The sequence below is a fragment of the Physcomitrium patens genome, chromosome 9 (genome assembly GCF_059467195.1).
Source record: "Physcomitrium patens ecotype Gransden chromosome 9, ASM5946719v1, whole genome shotgun sequence".
Lineage (NCBI taxonomy): Eukaryota > Viridiplantae > Streptophyta > Bryopsida > Funariales > Funariaceae > Physcomitrium > Physcomitrium patens.
Window position 1 is genome coordinate 5786620 of NC_143418.1, and position 23201 is coordinate 5809820.

The following is a 23201-nucleotide window of genomic DNA, read 5'->3' on the forward strand; positions in this document are numbered from 1 at the left end:
ATCATATAAGTAATTATTGATTAACATGTATATATCCATGACATTACCCTCCTTTTAGGTATAATTTCTATAATAAGCAGTCTTCATATATTGAGAAAATCTAAGATACAACAAATTATATTTGCCACATACTTCAATCTTTGTTCTCTTTGAAGATAGTTGAGAGGCCCTCTCAGCCATTGATAGTATCATATACTTGGGCAAGAATACCACCCCATTATTTGGTTGTTGTTGAGGCCTTTGTAACTTCTTTCAAATAAAATATTTGTAAGACCATTAAGAGTTCTTCTTATCTCTAATAAAATCATCAAACATCGGGAGTCTCTTCTAAGGTTGTGATACCAAATACGTTGTATCTTGTTGCCTATTTGAGGAAAGACATGTCATTCTTGAGGATCTTAATTTTGATTTTGTTATCTTGAATGTTGTGGCAATTGTAATGTCTAATCTAATAAGTCTGCAAATGAAAGCTTTTGAGTTGAATCTGTTGATTATTGTTCTCTATCTCTTTAGCATCACAAATAGACAAAAGCTATAAAGAAACACAGAAAGTAGAATGCAATCTTTCTTGAACCTTGTATCTTATATAGCAAAGATTTACTATTCTTCATCTTGATTTAGATGAATATTGTCAATAATAAGCGTCTACTACCTTTGTTGCATTTATAAGATTCTTTACTAGCTGCCATGTGCATTCACTAATATCATATCCGTGCTAATGGACAAGATATTCCAATTTGTTTTGGCGTCGCCTTGAGTCTAGAACTTCTTCCACTTCAAACTCTTTATTATTGTCCACTTTTATAGGAGAAGGTGGAGCTTATCTTCTTTTTGGTATGTTTATAGTCTTATATGGTTTAAAGAAAAACATGTAGAAGATAAAATGGAACTTCATTGATTTCGATAGGTATAATCGATAAGTAACTAGATTGATTTGTCTACAAATAGGAAAAGGTCCAAGCTTGCAGCAGTCTAACTTATCACAAGGACAAGTAGTCTTGATATTATGATGAAGCAACCATACATTATCATCTACATTGAATTATGGTTGTTCCTTTCGATAAGCATCTACATTGATCTTTTGTCATTCTTGAGCTTTCTTTAATTGCACCTTTATTATTGCATGTAGCTTTGATAAATGATTTGCCAAATCTTCTACTACAAGATTATCAAATTTTGAAAAGTTAAAAATATTAAGTCATGGATGATAACCATAATTGGCAAAAAAAAGGTATTTGTTGTATAGAAGTATGCATTGTATTATTCTAAGCAAACTCTGCTAGTGGCAAGAGGATTCTCTAATCGTCTTATTGATAATTGATAGTATATCTTAAGTATTGCTCAAAAACTTGATTTACATGCTGAGTTTGTTGTTCAGTTTGAAGATGAAAGGTCAAAAAAAATTTTATATCTACCTTTAAACTCTTAAAAAGAATTCTCAAAAATCTTAATATAAATTGAGCCCTCTATCTGATATAATATCTTTCAACAATCGATGATATTGATAGATATTGTGAAAATAAAGCTTGACGGTTTCTTCACTTGTGATGGATTTTTTATATAGTATAAAATGTGCTATTTTGGTAAAATGATCTACTATCATAAATATAGAATTACATGATCTTGAGACTTGAAGATCTGTAATAAAATCCATAGAAATAGAAGACCATGGTTGTTTTAGAATAGATAATGATTGAAGAAGTCTATAAGGTCAATGCTGAGGAGTTTTTGACCTTGAACAAATGTTACACGATTGAACAATATCTTTTACAACTTTTCACATTTGCAACCACCAAAAATCTCTAGATATTAGCTTTAAAGTCTCATTGTTTCTAAAATATCCTATTATTGGAAAGTCATGATAAGCTTGAAGAATACATAAATATGCTTCTTTTTTTGGCACATATAAGCATCTTTTGAAATAAAGGAGTTTGTTCTTGAACTCAAACTGAAACTTAGAAGAAGTATTTTTGATATCATGACTAAGAAGATCAGAGGATATACTTGATTAAATTTATTTGAAAAAGGTTGAATCAACAATCAATGTTGATTTCACTACTCAAACACAAAATTATTTTAGCTTCAATAAAATTATCCTTTGTTGATAAAAAACTGCATTTCATTCTTTAGGTGCAACGTAAGAATATCTAGAAAGGGCATTGGACAAATCTTATTATTTTTTTAGCCAATAAGTGATATTGAACTCAAATCTTCATAAAGACATCCTCTAATAAGCTTGGCAACAATTCAAAATACGAGTTGATATGAAATATCTTAGGTTCTTGTGATTTGTACACACGATGACTGGATTCAAAGCACCTTCTAGATAATGAAGCCATTTTTGGAAAGAATCCACAATTGTAAGAAGTTCTTTGTCATAGATTTCATAATTAATCTTCATTGCTAAAAATTTCTTAGAATCAAAAGCTAATGAATGAAGTTTATCATCTATTTTTATTTGCCATAATACAACATTTAAAACAAAATCCAATGCATTTGTTTCTATAAAAAATATTTTAGAAAACTCAATACAATAGAAGATTGGTGTAGAAACAAAAGTTATATTTAAAGCTTCAAATATAGCTTTCTTTTCTTGATTCCATTGAATTTTGTCTTTACAAGTCAAATATATAAGTGCAGCTGCAATTCAAGAAAAGTCTTTGATGAAGATCCAATAATAATTGGTAAATTCTAAAAAATATTAGATATCTTGGACTGTTTTGGAGATTTTCTAATCTACAATAGTTTCAACTTTCTTAAGATTTATCATAAGTTCATCATTTGAAATAATGTAATCTAAAAAGTCAGCTTGAGTAGTATAGAATACACACTTTTTTATCTTGGTATAGAGTCTTGCATCTCTTAATTTTTGTAATACACAATGAATATGAAATTCATATTCTTCTGTATTTTTAGATTAAATCAAGATATCGTTTAAACAACAAACAACAAAATCATCCAAAAATTCTCAAAAAACATCATTTATAAGATATTGAAAAGATCCTAATATATTTGGAAGTCAAAAAAGAATGACATTATATTCAAAATATTTTTACTTAGTTTGAAATACAGTCTTCTATTCATCTCTTTTTTTGATGCATTCCAAATTGTATGCTCCTCGTAGATCTATTTCTATATAGATCTTAGCTTGATTCAACTGATCAAAAAGTCTAGATATTAAAGATAGTAGATACCTATTTTTGATCATGATCTTATTGAGTCCTTGATAATCAACACACATTCACAATGATCTATTTTTTTTTTTCACAAATAAAATTAAGGCTCTTGCTGGAGATTTGAAATAGTATATGAAGTTCTTGGCTTAATTTTTTTCAATATATTCCTTGAATTTGGCCAATTCATTTTGTAATAAATTGTAGATTAGTCCAAATGGTAGTTATGTTCTTTCTTGAAGGTCAATTGAGTAGTCATAGAGACAACGTTCTGAAAAAGAATTCATATTTTTTTTTTCAAATACATCTTGAAAATCTTGATATTGGCTTGGAATATCACGTAAAGTCTTTGCACCATTAGAAACAAGGGTGGCATAAATGACACAAGGTGATCCTTCTTTTGCAACATGCAAGAAAGCTCTTGCACCAACAAACATAGGTTTAATTGTACTAGATTAACTACATTCTTAGTTATACTTTTAGAAAAGTCAAGAGTACAAGAAATCCAACCTATTCAAGGATTGTATTTTTTTAACCACGATAAACCTAAAATGATTGGATTAGAGGAAGATCTTATAATATTAAATACCATAAAGCTATTATGATTATTAGTTATTATTTTTATAGGAAGGATTTTGTAAATAACATCTCCAGAAGACAATGGATGACCATCTATGACTTCTACTCAAACAGATTTAGTTTTCCTTACTAAAGATATATTAAGTCTTTTAGCAAATTTTTCATCTAAGAAACTTGTTGTGACTCTTGAATCTAATAAGGTAGAGGCTTTGTAATGTATAGGTTCTAAAATCATATTTAATATGAAACAAGGAGAGGGCTTTGAAGAGAGAATAGGACCTTCATTAGGTACTGTACAAGGTTCCAACTACATGATTCTTATTGTAGCTGAACAAACTTTTTTTTTAATATATTGTCTTCTTTGACATTTATACACATCATTTTATAATTGTATCACTTCTTTGGATAATGTTGAGAAATGTATTTAGGTTCTCTATAATATAAGCACAATCTTTTTTAACAATGATGAGTCTTTTCTTGCTCAATAAGAGGTTTGAAACATATTACATTAATTTTCATATCTTCTACTTCTAAATGTATGTATTAAAGAAGCATTGGTGTTGCCATTGAATTATAGTAACGTTGATGCCGACTTGTCCGATTCTCAAATTGAAATTCAAAAAATTGATTGTCACACTTCATAGCAAAGTCAATTGCTTGAGTCAATATTTGAGGATCAGGTAAGTTGAACATCAATTTCTTTATCTCATATTATAATCCATAGAAAAATTGACCAATAAGTGCAACATCATCCCACTTGATATTAGTTATAAGTTATCAAAATTGTGAAACATATAATATTATGGATCAATTGCCTTGTCACAAAATATGGATCTTATTGGTTGTAATACAAATTGCATCATGTTGTCCATACATGGATCAAAATTCTAATAAAAAAGCCTCTAAATCATCCAATATTAGATCTCATCATTCAAAAAAAGATGAAAACCATGATAATCCTAAACTTGAAAGAAGTGTACTAATAAATCTAACTTGTGATCTTAGAATTGGATAGCTTTGGAGTTGAAGTTCAATCACAAGTTGTACTTGATTGATAAATCCTTTAAATTTGGATCTTATACCATCAAACTTCTTAGGCAAGACAACTTTTGGTTCTTTAGTACCGAAGGGATATTCCATCATAGGAGAAAGGACATGGTTGGATGTAGATGTTGAAGCAGCTCCAATCATATCTATATCTCTACTTCCCACTATTCTTTTTGCTTCTTGTGGTGATAAACAAAGTTGATGCATCGTAAGTATTAATTCCTTCAATTGCTCTTATATTTGTGCCATTACATTCTTCATTTCAAGAAGCTTTGCCATAATAATACTTAAAAAATAAATATCTAATATTGCTCAAGACAAACAGAAGATGGGACTTGAAAACTAAAAAGATACTAAGAACAATATTAATTTAAAAGAAGATAATCTCCAAATTTTAATACATTTATGTCTTATCAAGAAAAAAAGATAATCCACTCTTAATCAAGAAAAGACAAAGCTTTAATATTGTAGTGTACTCTTGTCAATCTATCAAGGACATGAACTAGAAAAAGATGTATAAACTTAAAAATTTTGTATTAAAAAAAAATCAAAAAATAGCAATAAAATAGTATATATATTAATAGAAAATTGAAATGACTATTGCCAAAAGATAAGAAAACTAAAGACTCTTATATCTAGACTAGAAGCAAGAAAGGAGTTGAATAGAATGAAGAGTGCTTCATTCTTGCCTCTATGTATATTATCTAACTAGGAGCTACATGGCAATGTTCTATAGGACCTCTAATATGTGTTGACTCTGCAAGACACATGCCTTAGCTTGTAACGCAAGTTTTCTACGTAGGCTATATAGTTGGCTTGTTTTTAAAGCTACTAACATGTGTGGCACATGGCCAACTTGTTGACCATGATTCTAATCTAAGAAATCAATTATCGACACCTATAAAGTCAAAGCAGTGTCTACGAAGCTTGTAGGAAGTTATTATAGAAGATATTATGGAATTAACCTATTTTTATCTACTATCATCTAAATCATATAGGTAATTATTGGTTTACATATGTATGTTCATAACAATGCCTTGATCCTCTTGTTTATGATATCAAGAATACTTCTATTAAATCTTGTAATATTTCCAAGTTTGAATTCAAGAACAACCTATTATATTTCAAGGAATGATTATATATTCCAAAAAATAAAGCACAATTGTGTGTTTTTTAAGCTCATCATGACTTTCTAATAGTTGGACATTTTTTGAAACAATCATGGTCCTCTATTTCTATCAATTTTATCACGGATCTTTCAATCTCAAGTTTGCATGATTCTATATTTGTGATAGTAGATTTTTTTATCAAGATGGCTTATTTTGTACCTTATGAAAATTCTATCACAAATGAAGAAACAACTAAGTTTTTTCTTGACAACATCTATTGCTATTATAGATTGTCAAAAGATATTATATCAAATAAATGGACTCAATTTATATTAAGATTTTAAGGGTGGATATAAAGCTTTCTTTGATTTTTTATTTTCAAATTAATAGGCAAAAAAAATAGAAGAATTAAATTTTGAAGTAGTATTTGAAGTTTACCATCAATTATCATTAAGATTGGACAATTCTTTTGTCATTGGCATAGTTTGCATATAATAATTTGGTACATTCTTCTAGTCAACAAATATCTTTTTTGGCCAATTATGGTTATCATCTGTGATTTAATGCTTTGACTTTTTAAAAGTTGATAAACCTATGGCAAAAGATTTAACAAATCATTTGCCATAATTACATGTGAAAATGAAGGTATAATTAAAGAAAGCTCAAGAACCACAAAAAATTAATGTGGATGCTTACTACAAGAAACAATTGCAATTCAACGTAGGTGACAAGGTATGGCTACTTTGATGTAATATGAAGACTACTTGTTCTTGTGACAAATTAGACTATCATAGGCTTAAACCTTTTCTTTTTAGTAAATAAGTCAAACTTATTGCTTATCAACTAAATCTACCAAAGTATATGAAGATCCATCTTATATTCCAAGTATCTCTTCTTAAGCCATATAAGACAATAAATATCTCAGAAAGAAGATAAATGCCAACTCATCCTATACAAGTGGATAATAATTAAGAATTTGAGGTGGAAGAAGTCTTGAATTTAAAGCAGTGCCGAAATAAGTTGGAATATCTTGTTCATTGGTATTGATATAATATTAGTAAACACATATGAGAGCCAACTAAGAATCTTATAAATGTAGCAAAGAAAGTTGAGGCTTTTTTTATCAATAACATCTAATAAAACTAAGATAAAAAATAACAAGATCCATGAAAGATGATGATTGCTCATTTTGGAACTTGTCCCTAGAAGGAGGGATAATATTATAGGCATATGTATTTATTTTAATAATTACCTTTATGATTAGATAGAAATAGATAAATATTAATTAATTTTATAATATCTTCTTGAGAAGCTTCATAGAAGCTTTTTATATGTGGTTTTTTTTATATATGTATTTGTAATTGATTAGTAGGTTAGAAAGTTGGTCAACAAATTAACAATATACCACACATGTTGTAGCTTATAGAACAAGCTAACTATATAACATATACATAGATAACTTGTCTTATAAGTTAAGATATGTGGCTAACAAAGTCAACTTGTGTTGTTGGTCCTATAGAACATTACTATGTAGCTTTTAATTAGAGAATATATATGGAGGCAAAAATAAAGCCTTCTTCATTCTTCTCAATACCTTTCTAGTCCTTAGTCTTATTTTAAGACTTTCTAGTCTTCTTGTCTTTGGCAATAGTCATTTTAGTTTAATACTATATGATCTTTGAGTGACTTTCTAGTTCTTTTGAGTGACATAAGAGTATATTGAAGATTTCTTTCTTTGAGCTTCATATCCTTGATAAAACTCTACAAAGATAAGAATGGATTTAAGTAATTATGTTTTTCATAAATAAATTGGGATTTATATTTTAAAAAATCTTTTTAATTTTAAAGTAAATCTATTATTAAAGTTTTTTAGAGTTATAAAAGAAAAAAGTTAAAAAAATTAAAAAAAAATTGTGTGTGTATCATGAATTTAGACTCAGTTACATAATTATATTAAAAGGTTTTATTATAGATATTCAACAAGAAGATTTTAGAAATATTCTCAAAATATTCTATTAAATTTTAGAAGATTATAAAATATTTTAATATGAGATTTTTAAATATTCTAAGAATATTCTAAAAATCATAAATCTCTAAGTAGAACCAAAGTTGGAACCTTCCTTATAACTACTACCTTTAGAATTTAAATAAGTTAGAATATTAGGAATTAAATGGTAAGTATATTTAAAAAATAGACTTATGTATTATAAAAAAATATATAAAAAAAATTGTTAACAAACCATATTCCATCATTGATAGATTATTTATAGTAATAAATGTATGATTATAATTTGATGGATATTTAATTTGATGTATTTTGACTAAATTTTATTTAGATTGAGAAAAAATAACTTAACTTTTTTTTTAACAAATTTTCTTTAAAATTTGTTGATCTTATAATAACACATTGATTTGAAGGACCATTACAAAATAGATATTCAACTAGTATCTTGTATTAGATGAATAGTAATTCTAAATAGCTCTTTATACTAATTTTTTTAATAAATCCTAAATCTTTAACTTTTTGAGATTATTTATTAATAATTTTATTTATTTATTTATTTATTTATTTTTGTTGAAGTTTCTTATTCTTAACCTTGTAAATTTCCTATCAATATTTTAGGATCTTTCAACAATGAATTACTTATCAATAAGTTGTTCACAAAATTTGAAGCATCCACTTAATATCTATGTCTGTAAATATATATATTGTATTACAGATATCCAATAAAATGATTTTAGAAATATTTTTAGAATATTCTATCATGTTCTAGAAGATTTCAAAAGTTTTTTAGAATATTCTAATGAGAAGTTATAGAAGATTCTTAAAATATTATGATAGATTCTAAAAAGTTCTAGGAAGATTAAGAAAGTTGTTTGAGAAATTTCCTAGGCTTGCTTCATCTTCAGGCAACATGGGAACTTCTCAAGAAGCTTCTTAATACCTAATATATATGAGTCAAGGATGAAGGAATCCTCAATCTTGACAATACATTACTGAGAATTCTAACTCATTTCAATGTTGATCTTGTATTCATTTGATTTAATCAAGTTCTTACTAGTTTTTTTGTTGAAACTCTTCTGTTCAACTTCTTGTTCAATCTTTCATGTAGTATATCCATGATACATAAATGACAAATAAATGAAGTAGAAAGGTCAAAGTGCAAGTTGTGTACTTGTTTTATAAAACTCTATTTGATATGTTTTAGTAGTAAAATCTACATTGTCATCATTCAATTTATTGTACATTAAATGTAGTGTGATTATATTCAAAAAATTATTTTTAATTATTTTTTATTCTAAAAATAAAACCTCTTTTACATTAGTTATTCCAAATCATCAAGACAATATTCACATTTTCAAGTATTTACATCTTTTCAATTTAAGATTCAATTATCTACATTTGTTTTGTTTTTAATTATTTATTATGTAAAGAAGAAGGATAAGCATCTATTTGAAGCTTGTTGAAAAGATGATACTTGTTGTTAAAAGGTAAAATAATTATATTTCTTCTTAATAGTTTCATTATATATACATATATATATATATAGGGATTTGTTAGGTTGACATCTTCTATGCCACACATCCTTCCATGTATGCAATAAAACTCTGATTTTTACTAAACAATTTGAGAATAAATTTACACTAATAGATTTTCTAAATGAAACTAATAAGCCTTTTAAAGAAAAGTAAATAATTATATGAAATGTATCATGAATTTTTCTTAAATTTGAACAAATATATAAAATAAATAAACTAAAGAAAGAAAGAAATTCAATGTAGAGTTTGTGATTTCAATTGCGGTTCAATTTGAAGAAAATTGAAGCAGGAGGACTCGACATGGCCATTATTGCTTAAGTAGACAAAACAAGATTTATGAACTGCAACTGGGTGAATATATTACGTTGTCCACCTGAACTGTTGGTGGAAATAACACGCTCCTAAACATTGAGCACATGGGAAGAACACTTTGTGATGGTCATAGTGTTACATCTACACGAAGAAAGTAAAAATGCAATTAGCAAACGGACGCAGAAAATCTAACTGAGTGTTCTGAAATATAATGGTAAGCATTTATCCAAAAAAACCATCAGTCTGTGTGTCAAGTTCACATGACCCTGCACAATGATTGGTTGATTTTCCTATCAGATGTTCCTAATGAGTATTGATAACACCAGTGTCAAGGCCAAAAATAACGAGTGAAGGATGGTGAATAGCTCTCAAACTCAAATCTGTCATTTTACTCTAAAGTGTCAAAACCTTCACTAAGCCTTCAACCTGAATGTTGTGGAGCGGATAATATCATCGTCCCGGTTCAGCCTATCCTGAATAGCCTTTTGACTTTCTGGCTTGGTCACATATGTAAACAACAAATAGATTCCGTCCAAGTATCGGTTTGCAAAACCTGCCATGTTCTTGGTCTTGATGTTGTATGCCAAGGGCTGCATACCCCTGTTAAACATCTCCACATCCAATCCACCTCCAGCGATGATGGACTACACAACCACAAACCCAGTTAGGGCAAACCTAACATAGACAGTATTCATTTGGGATGTGCTAAAGAAGTCCCAAGGGAGCAACTTAAAATCAGGGCGGAGCATTCAATGTCAAAGGGGGCAAGCCAGCAGAAAACCAGACCCGAATGAAGTATGAAGGCTCAGACATGTAAAACCAGCGTGGTCTAAATCGATGGACACAGGTACAACCTTAAATTCGAGACTTATTACACAGAAATTATTTGTGCGAAGGAGTACATGCACCAAAAGCATACAGATACGCACAACAGGACTTAAGAATAATTATACGTCTATTTCCAGTTTTACAGTTCGGACCAATTCTTGCATATCTGTCAGAAATAAACTTATAACTTACATGCAAACAAGTAACACCATAAAATTTGAGTAGAGTTACACACATGATCACTACCAACAATAGAAGTGGCGAGCTTATCGGTGGGTAAAACAAGCCGTTATTCATGAAAGACAGATGCTTTCGCATGGTGTTTTCGAGATTTGGTACTGTTTAACTCCTACAGAGCGAACACCCGAACGGAATAGAACTCAGGGAAATGCCAGTATACCTGCACTAATGGATGTATCACACCTAAGAAAAAAACAGGGGTTCATTTGCTTAACACTCAGTTTATTAGCAGAAACTCCCGGTTGAAGCGTAAAATAACTCGCATAGCCCCGCATGATTCAGATTCAGATAAGATAATGGACATTAATTTTGTTTTCAAAGCTTGATAAATTACATGGTAACTACATAGATCCTGGAATGCGCAATAGGTATGAAAATGCAAAATTACAGGAAAGACCACCCACTACAAATGCATTCTCACGAACAGTGCCCTCAGAAGCACCCTATTCGCTAGTCAATTCGATCCCATCAAAGCTCTTCAATCCTGAATCACATAGGTTTAAAGTCTATAATTGACAATAACCACTAGAAGATAACCGTACTCCATTCAGGCAACCTCGTAATGGATACCTACCTCTTCGTAGCGCTGTGTGAGAGCAAGGCGCTGTTCCTCGGTAATGTCGGGACGCAACACGGTCATGGTCTCGTAGCGCTGCAAGCCAGGAGGGTACTGCCTGATTTCCCTTTGACCTAGGTCCATCCCCTCTCCAAATCCTTCGGTGTCCATCATCCCCGACAACGGATCCAAGGAAACGGCCCGTACAGACACGGCAGAAACTTTTCGGAGGTAAGGGCTTGACCTAGACTTCAAAACTGGCATGCAGCCGAACATGGCCGAAGCCGAGGAGGCTGTGGAGACCACAGCTGCATTGCTGCTACTTGAGACATTGAGAGCAGCAACACCTTGAAGAGCAGCCACTGAGCCAACTACCGCCATTTCTCCTCAAATCTAAACTACAATGTCCAGCTTCCAAAAGAGCACAAGACTCACCCCAGCAAATTCGACAAATCCAACTTCACAAAATCCTCCAAAAACCCCAGTTGAGGACGCAAACCCCAGTCAACCACAACAGCCGGAGTGCAACTGCAACACACCCGTGGTTGTGGTAGCAGTAACGAAGTCGACTGCAGAACTGGTGGGAACCAGAGGTCCCTACAAAGTAGACCCGGAGGATGATGGACGTGTAAGATAAGAAAATGGGAGGTGCACGGTGGAGAGTGTGGTTCCCCAGCGTGAATCCATGCCTTCAGAAGAACATTGGGGATGAGGATTCGACGAGTTTCGTTACGTAGTGATCCAAAACAACGAAAGGTTTTAGGGATACTGTTTGCGATCGTTGTTTTCCAGTCCGTGGACCTATTTTAACAGGTCATCGCGTTATCCAATCAGTTATGGACGCTGCAAGTTGAATGCTCGATGTTCGGCGGACAAAGACCGGCTCAAATCACCGACGCTCTCCCAGTCATGTGCACTGGGTTTTTCGCCAGAAACCCTTGGTTGCGATGCCGAGAGGGTGCGCTTCCATGACTAGGCCATCTCTTCCATCTCTTGGAAATGGGAAGCGGCAACACCTTGTGTGTAACTTTTAGATGATTATTCAATACACTGGCACAAGAAGGAGTTAAACGCGCCGTTTTCACTACGGAAGCTGTCACGTAGCACTGGCGTTGCATAGTGTACATGAGGTATAGCATACGATGTGCGATCTTTGACGAGAAATCCCCTGACTGAATCTTGAATGAACTGTTACACCGAAAAGAGAAGTGGGTTTGAACTCTCATTCTCACTTCCATACATTGGTAAGGAGAAATGAAAAGGTTAATATACTTTCGTTGTCTGTATAGTTCGCTTGAACGTGAACTGCGTCCCTACAAAGGTCACAACCATGTCTTCGAAACACCAGCTTCCTCGAAAACATGCATCAACTTCATATGTAATTTAGTTCCTACAAAGGTCACAACCATGTCTTCGAAACACCAGCTTGCTCGAAAACATGCATCAACCTCATATGTAATTTAGTTCCTGTGTAAGTATATGCAAGCTAACGATGATAATAATAATAATAATAATAATAATCATAACACTCATAATGGTACTTTCTTGCTGTTAGATTGGCTCGATTAGATGCTCGATTCCTGGCAAACACGATTCAGCTTATGTACTTGCTATTGGAGAGCTAGCACATTGCTCGGGCACAAATTGCTGCGTGATCTTGTCTCAGTTGCGTTTAGGGGCTGCTACCTCATTTGGTCTTTTACGTGTAAACTTGAGAGAAATTTGCGAAGAGGTTTCTGGGGATGTTCCCGAACATGTATGCATGTGGGGCCGAAGTCCCATTCTTGTTCTCGAGGAAGATAATCGTCTTCTTCATTTCGCTTCCGTCGCCGACAACTTCTGAAGGAAACTCTGACTTCAGCGGTAGGAGATTCTGTTTTGGGATTGCAAGTGTGTTTGCGTTATCTTCCTTAGGACCATTAAATACCGGACTGGAGATGCACTTTCGACGCTCAATCTCAGCCTCTTCATGAGCGCGTTTTCTTCTCTCTGCTGCCACTTGACGCATTTCTATGACCTAGAGTGCCATCAAGTTCAAACACGCATTGAAAACGTTTATACAGATAAGGCCGATCATTCAACTACCGATGAGACCACCCTAATATGTATCGTTGGCCATGAGGCATGTCCATCGAGAGATTCTTTCAAATGAAACTTTTGAAGATCCATGACATTTACAAAGCAACATGGGGATTGATCGGCGTTGACATGTGAACACATTATCTTTTTTATACGCTAGAAAGGATGTTGAATACAAGCGAACCTGATGAGGTCGTATGTAGACCTTTGACTGGCTTGATTGCGGTGCAGAAGGAACTTGAGTGAGAGTGTCCTTACGCTGTCTTGTTTCAGTTGCAAGGCTGCCTTTCTCGCCAATTTGTTTGAGATTAAGTGGAGCTTTTCTTTTTCTAGGACGGACGTTCCGAGTTGCAGCCCAATCGGGATTCTGTTTCTTTCGTCGCTCCTGCCACGTCTCAAAGTGAGTCGAAAGGTTACTTAAAAACATCTCTTCTGTCGAAGCCGTAGCATTTTTCGAATTTGACGTGCAATCATTTGAAAAGAGTAGGGCTGAGATGCAAGGTTCGGAATGCATGTGAAAGAAAATTATTTTGCAGGGGTGAATCACATACTAACCTCTTCTTGAGCCAACAAGTCTGCGATGGTAAGCTCGCTGTCGTCCAGAACGTTCCTTACGCCCCTGTGCACAAGTATCCAAGTTTGCAATGCTATCGTTTAGTGCAGGAGGCATGATTCGGTTGAAGAGTTGACAGCCCCTATCTAACATGACCCATTAAGCATACTGTTTGGTCAAAATACAAACCGAAGGTGTCCCCTGAGAATTTCAGGAATTCATGCCATCGGTCAAACTGGACGACTTGCCAGAAACGTGAATGCATCAAACATGGGTTTCCATTCTGAACGCTTGGGCGATACCTGGATAACGGTTTTCCTCTGACAGAAGTGGCTCTTCGTTTTACGGGAATATGATTTGAGGTCACCGCTTTCTTGAACTCTATGAACTCTTTGACCAGACCACAAAGGGGCTGCGGATTGCAAAAGAAGCAACTCCAGTTGCTGTTGAGTATCTGACTTAGATCAACCGGGCCGTAGTTGAGCATAATGCATTTCTGGCAGAACACCTTATCGCATTTGTCGCAAAGGACGATGTTGCCACCTTGGCCGCACCATCTGCATTGTTCCTCAGACCCATCCGCGCCCTACACGATTTCAAGCGTCAGGACCAACAATGTGACGTACTTCCATCGAACGAAAAGGTACTGTCTGAGCATGGGCATGTCCGACATCCTTGGTTGATTCTCACTGCAGAAAATCGCAAGTGAGCACTCTATAAACTGCACGACACGTGCGAACTTTAGATTCGAGAGTTATATTCTAATCTGGTGTCAGATGGCAGTTGAGAGAGATACTCATTGTTTCTTTTTAAAACGATCTCCCACGATCAATGCACGAATACGTTTCGAAGCATTAAGGGCGATACCTTGGTGAAAGGGCTGCTGAAGAGGAATCCCCAGCAGTCTCTACAAATCCCTACTCCCAGATGTGGGTGTTCCATAACCTCCCAAGCGGAAAGGTCGGTCTTGCCGCAGCCTGCAGTACAATAATAACCTCCTGATTTACTGCCCATCTTGCAACCAGTGCAATCGACATCTCTGGATACCAACGCCGACTCCACACGCCCATCATCAAGACATCGCACTGAACTGCCTTTGGTTAATCCGTTAAGATCCGGACTAAAAAGCTCGTCCGGTTTCTCCACCTCCTTCACATTCTCAGAAAAGCACAACCTAGTTAGTCATCGAGCTTCCTAGTGTTGTACAAGTCAGGATACTGCGAGCGTACCGAGAAAATTTATTGAGAATCCGAGAGCATAGTAGGAAAATTGCAAGTGTTATGGCTAAGAATCTGCTTTGACTCTGGAACTTTGTAGCATGAAGAAAATTAGAATAAAATGTGTAAATATTTATTTATAATATAAAACCACTCTCGATTTTACATAAAGAATGCAATGGACGGCAAAGTCTATACCAAAGAATCTAAAACCACGTCTCCCACATCGTCAGGATTTGATAAGATGGTGTTTGCACACAAATCTTCGCTAAGTTCCCCTTCATTCTCCTGCAGACTCTTAGATGTTTCTTTTGAAATATTGTCTTCCTTAAGGCTGCCGCTGTCAGTATCACCATCAGCCAGCCTTCTTGTGTGATCCCGAGAGGCTTTCAATTTCTTCATCCATCTCGGGTCTTTGGTCGCTACAGTCTGCTTTGGCCTCTGCAGCAAATTAAAATTAATTCGATAAGTTCTTCAGAAACTCAATAACTCACTACGCCCTTTCGAATGTCCAAACTTACGACCACTGCAACGCGGATCATTGTGTCTATTTGTAAACCATGAAGTCCACTTCTCATACCATTCGATTGCCGATTAACTATTTGATTCCAGTCGCCTGGATTGTCGAGTATTTCGCAAGAGAGAATTCGATTCCTTTTATTCATTAACCTTCAAGAGCTACAGCGAGGAACGAAGAGCACTAATCTGAACTGTGCACACACTTTACTTCAAGTCTCGATTGATTCTAGAGTCAAACATAAAAATAAAATAAAATCTGCGAATGAAATACTGTAGAACGTTGGATCTCGCAGCTCACAATGAAGCAGATGAAAAACAATTACATGATTCGTTAATCGCCAGACCAAATTAAGTATTACATTGACACACTTACAGCCATGCTTCTCTCCGGCGTGGAGGGAACTATGAGGTTGACTGTGCGAGCAGGTACTCCTGGAAACAAAAAGATAAAAAAGAAACCGCCAAACAACACGGCGCCGCAGCAGCAAGCTCAAACCCTTAGGAGGCTGCACGTTGGCGTATATCAGCAACGGAAAAGAGCAAGACATGGCAGCTCTACATTTCCGAATGAGGCGTCCAGTTAAGCTCAAATCAAGCGTTGAAGTGCCAGCCAATTTGCAGTGAAACGAGATTTGGCACATTTATGGTGGCATCATGAGGCAGCCTCCAAAAACACGGAAGACGGAAACCAGAACCAGATGATGAGACACCATGGCCCTCGGTCTCCATGATGCGTAATCGAGTCTGCCCGTGTTTGAATCATTGGAGATAAGACATCGTTAGTACTGCTCACCATGATATCCATCGGATTCGTTCACCGTATGTCTCGCCCATACAGAGTACAATCCTGCACACAAATCGAAACCCACGCGCGAGCTTCCACAAACCCACTGGGTCCACAATTTGCTCATGCTCAACTTCACCACGGCAACTTGTTTAGCACCTGCAGTGTAAAATCACACCCTCTCATCGTCGACATACTGTGTTTCTGCACCGGTAGGTGCTGAAAGTCGCATTTCATTTCAACCTGATCAGTTTCTGCGGGGCGTCTTCGGTTGCGGTGAAACCAACTTCCACCGGATTATATCAACTGGGTGCACATGTGTGTGTGTGTTTTTTTTCTGCTAATTTTCCAGTTGTGGGTCTGAATCAAGCCGACCTAGACATCGCTGGGAAGTTGACATTCTGGGATCGAAACACAATTAGGGCAACGGTTTGTCATGATCGTGCATTTACTGGTGGTGCACATCGTGCACGGGATGCACCGTGGAGATTACTGTGAAAACACGATGTCGTGCACGCTGCGTGATGATCGATCGGCCTGCGCGGCCTGATGGCTGCCGCTCAAACTCAATTCGGCCTCACAATAAATATAAACACATACTAAAAATTGCATTACACTCTAGTGCAGTAAATTTTTTTATCGCCAAGCAGGATAATCGAAATCGGCTAAATTAAGGGGTTTTTTGGAGTCTTACCTCCACAGCTGTGAGCGGTTCGAAACCGGCCTCCTGTGCGGCCATGAGGGATGTATCTGTCTCAGCGCGTAGCTTCATGATAGACTTAATTTGTTGTTCCTCACAATGAAAGGATGAAAGGGAATAACGAATTTAACCCTATGCATCCGATGGGTGGCTAATATCTGTGTAATATCATGCATTGCACTTACCTGTTTCTTTACTTCTAAAGTTAGTTCAGTAATTGTGTATGTCTTTACTCTTGATAATTTATTTACTAAAAATAACAATCAATTTTACATGCTCATCGTAAATGTTTGTGTTGAAACTTGAAATTTCCATTCTTAATAAGTAACATAAAAATAATATAGAGTTTGATTTGTCATGGGTAAAAACCTATCACTTAATATATATATATATATATATATAGATATATATATATAAAAAATAAAAAAAACAAACATTATTCAGGTTCTGATATCTAAGAAAGACATTTTGCTGTGCTTGTTTTTATTACATACTGTGTTCAGAACATAATTTCAACTTGACTTGGTTCTATGTGTATGTAAATATAGTTCAAGTTCAAGTGTGTATTATAATCAACAACATGTTTCATTATTGAAATGAGTGTCAAGAGTGCAAATTAGGTTCAAATTTCATAACTTCCGTGATAATTTAAGGCTAAATTGAATAGAACCATAGATTTTGTTATTTGCATTTAAAATTTTACAAGCAACTCATTTGAAACAATTGCAAGGCTTAATAGGCAATATAAAATGAACTTATATTTAAAGATGTATTACTATCAAACAATAGCCTAAAAGAATTGAACTTCAAGAGACAAGGAAAAACATTTAAGTATGTTTGTTAGACTTGTAATGTTATTTTATTTATTTTTAGTTAGTTTCATCTAAGAACAAATCATCTTTTGAACAACTTGAATACATTGTTACTTTAAAATTTTATATTTAGTAAATAAAAAAGAGATATTCTACTTTGCATTGAAGAGTTTGATGTATTATTAAGTTCTTTTATAAATGTGTCACTAAATTTAGGATATTGCTAATGCCACCACAATTTTTGCTTTTGTCACCGCAATCCATTACTTACTTAACATGTTTTTTTAAAAATATATATATATATATATATATATATATATATAATTTATTCCAATCAAAAAAATTGTTCAATTGAATGGTTTAAAAGTTATTGAATAAAGAAAATTTGATTGATTTGAAAAGTTTTGAAGAAAGATGGCATGTGGTGCATTGAAAATTAATATAGCAATAGCAAGACAATATAGTGGCATTAGCAATATCCTAAATTTGTTAGAAACTACATTGTCATGCAATAGAAGATATATATTGTATTATGTTGATACATTATTTACATAATTACATTTTTTATAGATAGATAATTAATGCTATTTTAATAGTTTGTAAATATATGATTCTATAAATATTGCAATAAATATAATATATATTTGTTGTCATCTACTAAGTTAGTGACAAGAAGCAATTGTATTGTTGGAACATTAAAATCAATAGAATATGTCACTTATAGAATTATTGAAAGCTTAAATTTTTAATTTTTTAAAGAAATAAATAATCATATTGCTATTAGATTCAATGACGAAGATCAATGAAAAATTATCTTATTTTTAAGATTCTTTCATTAACATATTAAATACAAAGCAATTTTGACAAATTTGTAATAAAAATAAATAATAGATAAGAATTTAGAGAGCATGCAAGATTTATTTTAAGACAATTTTTCAATTAGTTGGAATATATATTTTTTTAACTTGACACAAGTATAACATCAAACATAGAAGCAAGCACAAAATCTAAATAATGTGACAAAAATATGTTTTAATTTTTAATAACAACACATATTTTTAAAATAACTAAATATTATGTTAAAGATAGAATTAAATAAAAAGTTACAAGTTTAATTATCAAATTTTTTTTACATCTACTTCTTAATTCTTTACAAATTTTGATTTAATAGAAGGAAAATTAAATAATCTATGAGGAGAACTATAATCTAAAAAGTACAAGATAAATAGTTAAGATGCTTATAACTTTTATAGTATTGAACTTAAGATAAGGGTCTTTAAAAAATACATGTCTTTTATTTAAATACATGATGAGATATAACATTTTCAATCCCACAATCTTAAAAAATACACTTAGTTCTTCGTGATACTAGTTGAAGTAAATACTACATTTTAATGGCATTTTAGATGTGGTATTTAAATAAAATTTAAAAATCCAATGTATAATTAAAATTTTGGATTTTTTTCTTAAATATAGAAAATCAATAATAACTTAAAAGTACTAATCAACAACTGTTGTGTGGAATATAAATAATCATTTATAAAAAAATACCAATTGATACATTTTAAATTCTATATATTTATAAAAGCATTAATTGCTAAGTGTGGATTTTATTTCTAAAATTAAAATAAATATATAATTTAATAGATATTTTAAAGTGAATAAGAGTATGTAAAAGTAAATAGAAGTAAGTGGAAAAAAAACTTAGTAAATATCAAGGATAGATTCTTTAACTTAGGCACTCAATCCTTATGCCTTCTTGTCCTTAAGAAACTTCTATATTGTCTTCTTGTTTTTTTGTTTATATATATATATATATATATATATTTGAGGCTATTGAAGAAATTAATAATAAAAATTACCAAATATTCAAAATTCATTAAATACACGTAATAAAAATATGCAATACAATTAATATTCTAATTTTAATATCTTATATTTATAAGCAATTAAAATATCCTATTCTATTGTATCTTTCGAGTTTAAGACATCACACAATGTAAGCATAAAAACATTGGCATACTTTGCTCTTATATTTGAAAACATGTGATATCTCCACCATTCACCATGTGATTCCTTTTAACTTATAAAATATTCTCTTTTAGTAGAAGACAAGTCTTTTTATTCTATATTTATGCCACATTGTACATCCTTTGTCACAGCTTTATTTGTTTTCTAAAAAGAGAATGTCTTTGTCATGCTTTTAGTACTTTCTTACTCTTTTTCTATTGCTTCAACAAAGATGTCATCGAAAAAGACAAGATCAATGCTATCTTTGATCTTTTCAGTACTTTTTTAATAATTATAATTTGATATTCATTTTTATTTTTTATTTTTTAATCAATACACGGATTGAACTAATTCTACCTTCTTAAGTATAATTAGACAATAAATTTATTCTATAATAATTATAGAATAAAAAAAATCATATCTTATTCCAAAATTATATATATATATATATATCTATATATCTATTTCTTATCTCTTACACTAGTCAACCTTTGCCATTTCAAAAACAATTATAATCAACATGAATTTCAGTTTGAGGCAAATTTCATAAATTTTATACTTCATGAAGATGATCAACTCTGAACAAGCTACAATAATTTAAACTAATCACCAAAATATGCATCACAAAAAATTTAATAAAACTCAATCAATTTTTACAAGAACTTTAAGTAAAAAAAAAAACATATAAAATAATACTCACATGTATAGAAAGAAAACCACTTAACACAAACACAGGTGGGACATCTGTCAGCAGGGCAGAGGCGGACCCATGGGGCACCGCACTCTCGAAACATTATCCACAAGCTATGGAGGATGAATGAAACAACGGTAACCATGGCAGGGGGGGTTCATTTATCAATGGAGGAAGGCTATCCACTCCCAGGAACAAGGTTGAAGCTTCGCTCAGTCCCCGGCTCTCTTCTGCTGCCAGGATTGCAAGCCGCGCCCCATCGCAACACCAGCTGAAGAAGCGCCGGAATTTGAAGCATCGTCGCGGAGGCGTCAGAAATTCATGGCCATGGCTTTGCAATCCCCTCTTCAGCTCGACTCCTTGTCCAATGGCATCGCTGGCATTGGCCTTAACACGCCGCGACCTGCCGTGCAGGTGAAATCCTTCAGCTTTGAGCTCGTTGTTATGACGGTGTTGTGGAGAAGAGATTTCGTGTTGCGAGAGAGTGGACGTTGTTTCGTTACAGTGTACCTGAGCTGCACTCTGCGGAATGAGCATCGGTGGTGGTGGTCGTCGTTTTTCGTTTGTGGTGAATTCGGTGTCGCGAATGCCTTTGTGACGAGGGATGGCGTGATGCCAGGAGCTCTAGGTTACTTCTATAATGCGTCGGTATGAGAGTTGAGGTTGTTCGTTTTCGAGGATTGAGTTTTAGGTAACGGTAGGAATTTCAAGCTGACGGGTTTCTGGGTTTGAGTTGCAGGCATCCCCCAAGTTCAGCACTGGCATCCGAGTGGCGGTGAGTCTTCCTTCACACTCTCCGGCATCCCTCAATTTTTCGTATTAATAATTTTAACTTTAGTTGTCTTTATATTTGTAGAAGATTATCGGCTGTGTGGATTAGCATTCATGAGTTTCTTGTAGTGGAGGCATATCTAACATTGGTTAAGAATGACGAGTCCTGGGTAAGCTCTGCAGCTTATCTTGTTTTAGTTTTAGTGATATTTGTGCGTGATTTATTATTGAGTCCCACTATGCTACATTAGGTCTGAACTCATTATCGTCACAGCACATTTTTCACCTGGGTGCTGTATTTCTGGGATTTCGGACGCGACATTGTGTGACAAGTTGGGAATTGGATAGATTCAGTTTTGCCATGGTAACCAGGTTTCACTAGCAGTGTTTAAGTGCCATTTTGTATTTTAGATTTGAATGCCGATTGGATGAAATGGAATGATCAAACAATTTTGGCCTGTGTGATGTGCGTCCATGTATAAGAACACTTCTACTTCTCTCCTGGCCCTGAAGTATGGCATACGTTGGTAAAAACAGATAAAGCGATGGGAGAGGAAGGAAGTGAAAGAAAACAGTTTACCAGTGGTGAAAAAGCTGCACGTGAAGGTCGGAGACACTGTGAAGGTGATTTCAGGGCATGACAAAGGCAAAATCGGCGCTGTAACACAAGTCTACACACACAACAGCAAGGTCATGGTCAAGGATGTGAATCTGAAAACAAAGCACGTCAAGGGCAAGGCCGAGGGTGAAAGCGGCCAGATTGTTCAGGTTCATTTCTCGTCTAGCCTAGAGCCTTTCGTATTTATCAACTTAGGAATTGTAATCCTTACTGCTATTCAAACCCGTTCACTACGATTAATGTGAAAACCATGGGGTGGATAATGTCTACATGTAGTTTCAAGTTCTCCCAGTGCCTGCTGATCAGGTCACACTCTTTTGACGACATTTTGCAGGTTGAAGCACCTGTTCATAGCTCTAATGTTATGCTGTACTCAAAAACCGCCAAGGTAGCCAGCAGGGTTGGGCACAAGACACTTGAGGATGGGAGCAGGGCTAGGTATTTGCTTAAAACTGGTGAAGTCATCGACAGCGCAGAAGAGTGGAAGAAGGTGCATAAGAAGAAGGGAGAAGAGAAGAAAGAATAGATTTTCGAAACGTAATTGTCGTTCTAGTTTCAATTTTCATCATGTATTGCCTTGTTAAACGGCTTAGGATACAATTCGTCTATATCATAGTCCCTGCATCTCTTACTCCATCATAATTGGTCCTCAGTTGCTCCCCACCCCTCCCCTCCCCCACAGTTAGTAGTGGCTCAATTGAACTTTGGTTGTCATGAGGATTCCTGTTTCATTTGACTAGTCGACATTATCTTAGTAACTATGTCTACCATACCGTATCAAGCCAGGATTAGTGTCCCCCGCGGTATCTCTTGTGATCACTTAAGGCATGACTACACCAGATGATACCAAACGGTACTAGGGAACTATCACATTTTGGTAGTGTAAACCAGCAGTTGTAGGTAGGATTTTGTGGACGAAATTTTCATGTGGCACAACTAATAGAGGCGGTGATTGTAAGGGGGAGCACATGAGTACACCAAGTGCTTCACCAATTTTTCATCAAAGAAATTTTTATCAGAAGCGTGCCATTCTTCAAATTGTGTTGTTGACAAGTTGGCGCT

At 34.0% G+C, this 23201-nt stretch overlaps 3 protein-coding genes across 5 annotated transcripts; 1 reads left to right on the forward strand and 2 right to left on the reverse strand.

Moving 5' to 3' along the window:
• Positions 1-9957: 9957 nt before the first annotated feature.
• On the reverse strand, positions 9958-11943 carry LOC112286907 (small ribosomal subunit protein bS6c alpha). Its single transcript, XM_024529295.3, has 2 exons — positions 11403-11943; positions 9958-10404 (listed from the first exon to the last, which is right to left on the reverse strand). The coding sequence occupies exons 1-2, from the start codon at positions 11763-11765 to the stop codon at positions 10174-10176; spliced, it is 594 nt and encodes a 197-aa protein (XP_024385063.1). The 5' UTR covers positions 11766-11943; the 3' UTR covers positions 9958-10173.
• A 650-nt stretch (positions 11944-12593) lies between these two features.
• LOC112286906 (uncharacterized) lies at positions 12594-17393 on the reverse strand. 3 transcript variants are annotated; one of them, XM_090253020.1, is made up of 8 exons: positions 17231-17368; positions 16546-16695; positions 15432-15674; positions 14884-15165; positions 14319-14602; positions 14019-14082; positions 13648-13848; positions 12594-13401 (listed from the first exon to the last, which is right to left on the reverse strand). In XM_090253020.1, exons 2-8 carry the CDS (start codon positions 16555-16557, stop codon positions 13084-13086), a joined length of 1404 nt encoding a protein of 467 aa, XP_090109146.1. In that variant the 5' UTR covers positions 16558-16695; positions 17231-17368; the 3' UTR covers positions 12594-13083. The 3 variants fall into 3 exon arrangements, with proteins under 3 accessions (XP_090109146.1, XP_024385060.1, XP_024385062.1); XM_024529292.3 differs by lacking the exon at positions 16546-16695 and having other exon boundaries at positions 17231-17393; XM_024529294.3 differs by lacking the exons at positions 16546-16695; positions 17231-17368 and adding an exon at positions 16126-16535.
• A 3558-nt stretch (positions 17394-20951) lies between these two features.
• On the forward strand, positions 20952-23177 carry LOC112286613 (large ribosomal subunit protein uL24c). The gene is made up of 4 exons (XM_024528650.3): positions 20952-21163; positions 21489-21524; positions 22058-22288; positions 22474-23177. The coding sequence occupies exons 1-4, from the start codon at positions 21071-21073 to the stop codon at positions 22663-22665; spliced, it is 552 nt and encodes a 183-aa protein (XP_024384418.1). The 5' UTR covers positions 20952-21070; the 3' UTR covers positions 22666-23177.
• The last annotated feature ends 24 nt before the right edge of the window (positions 23178-23201 follow it).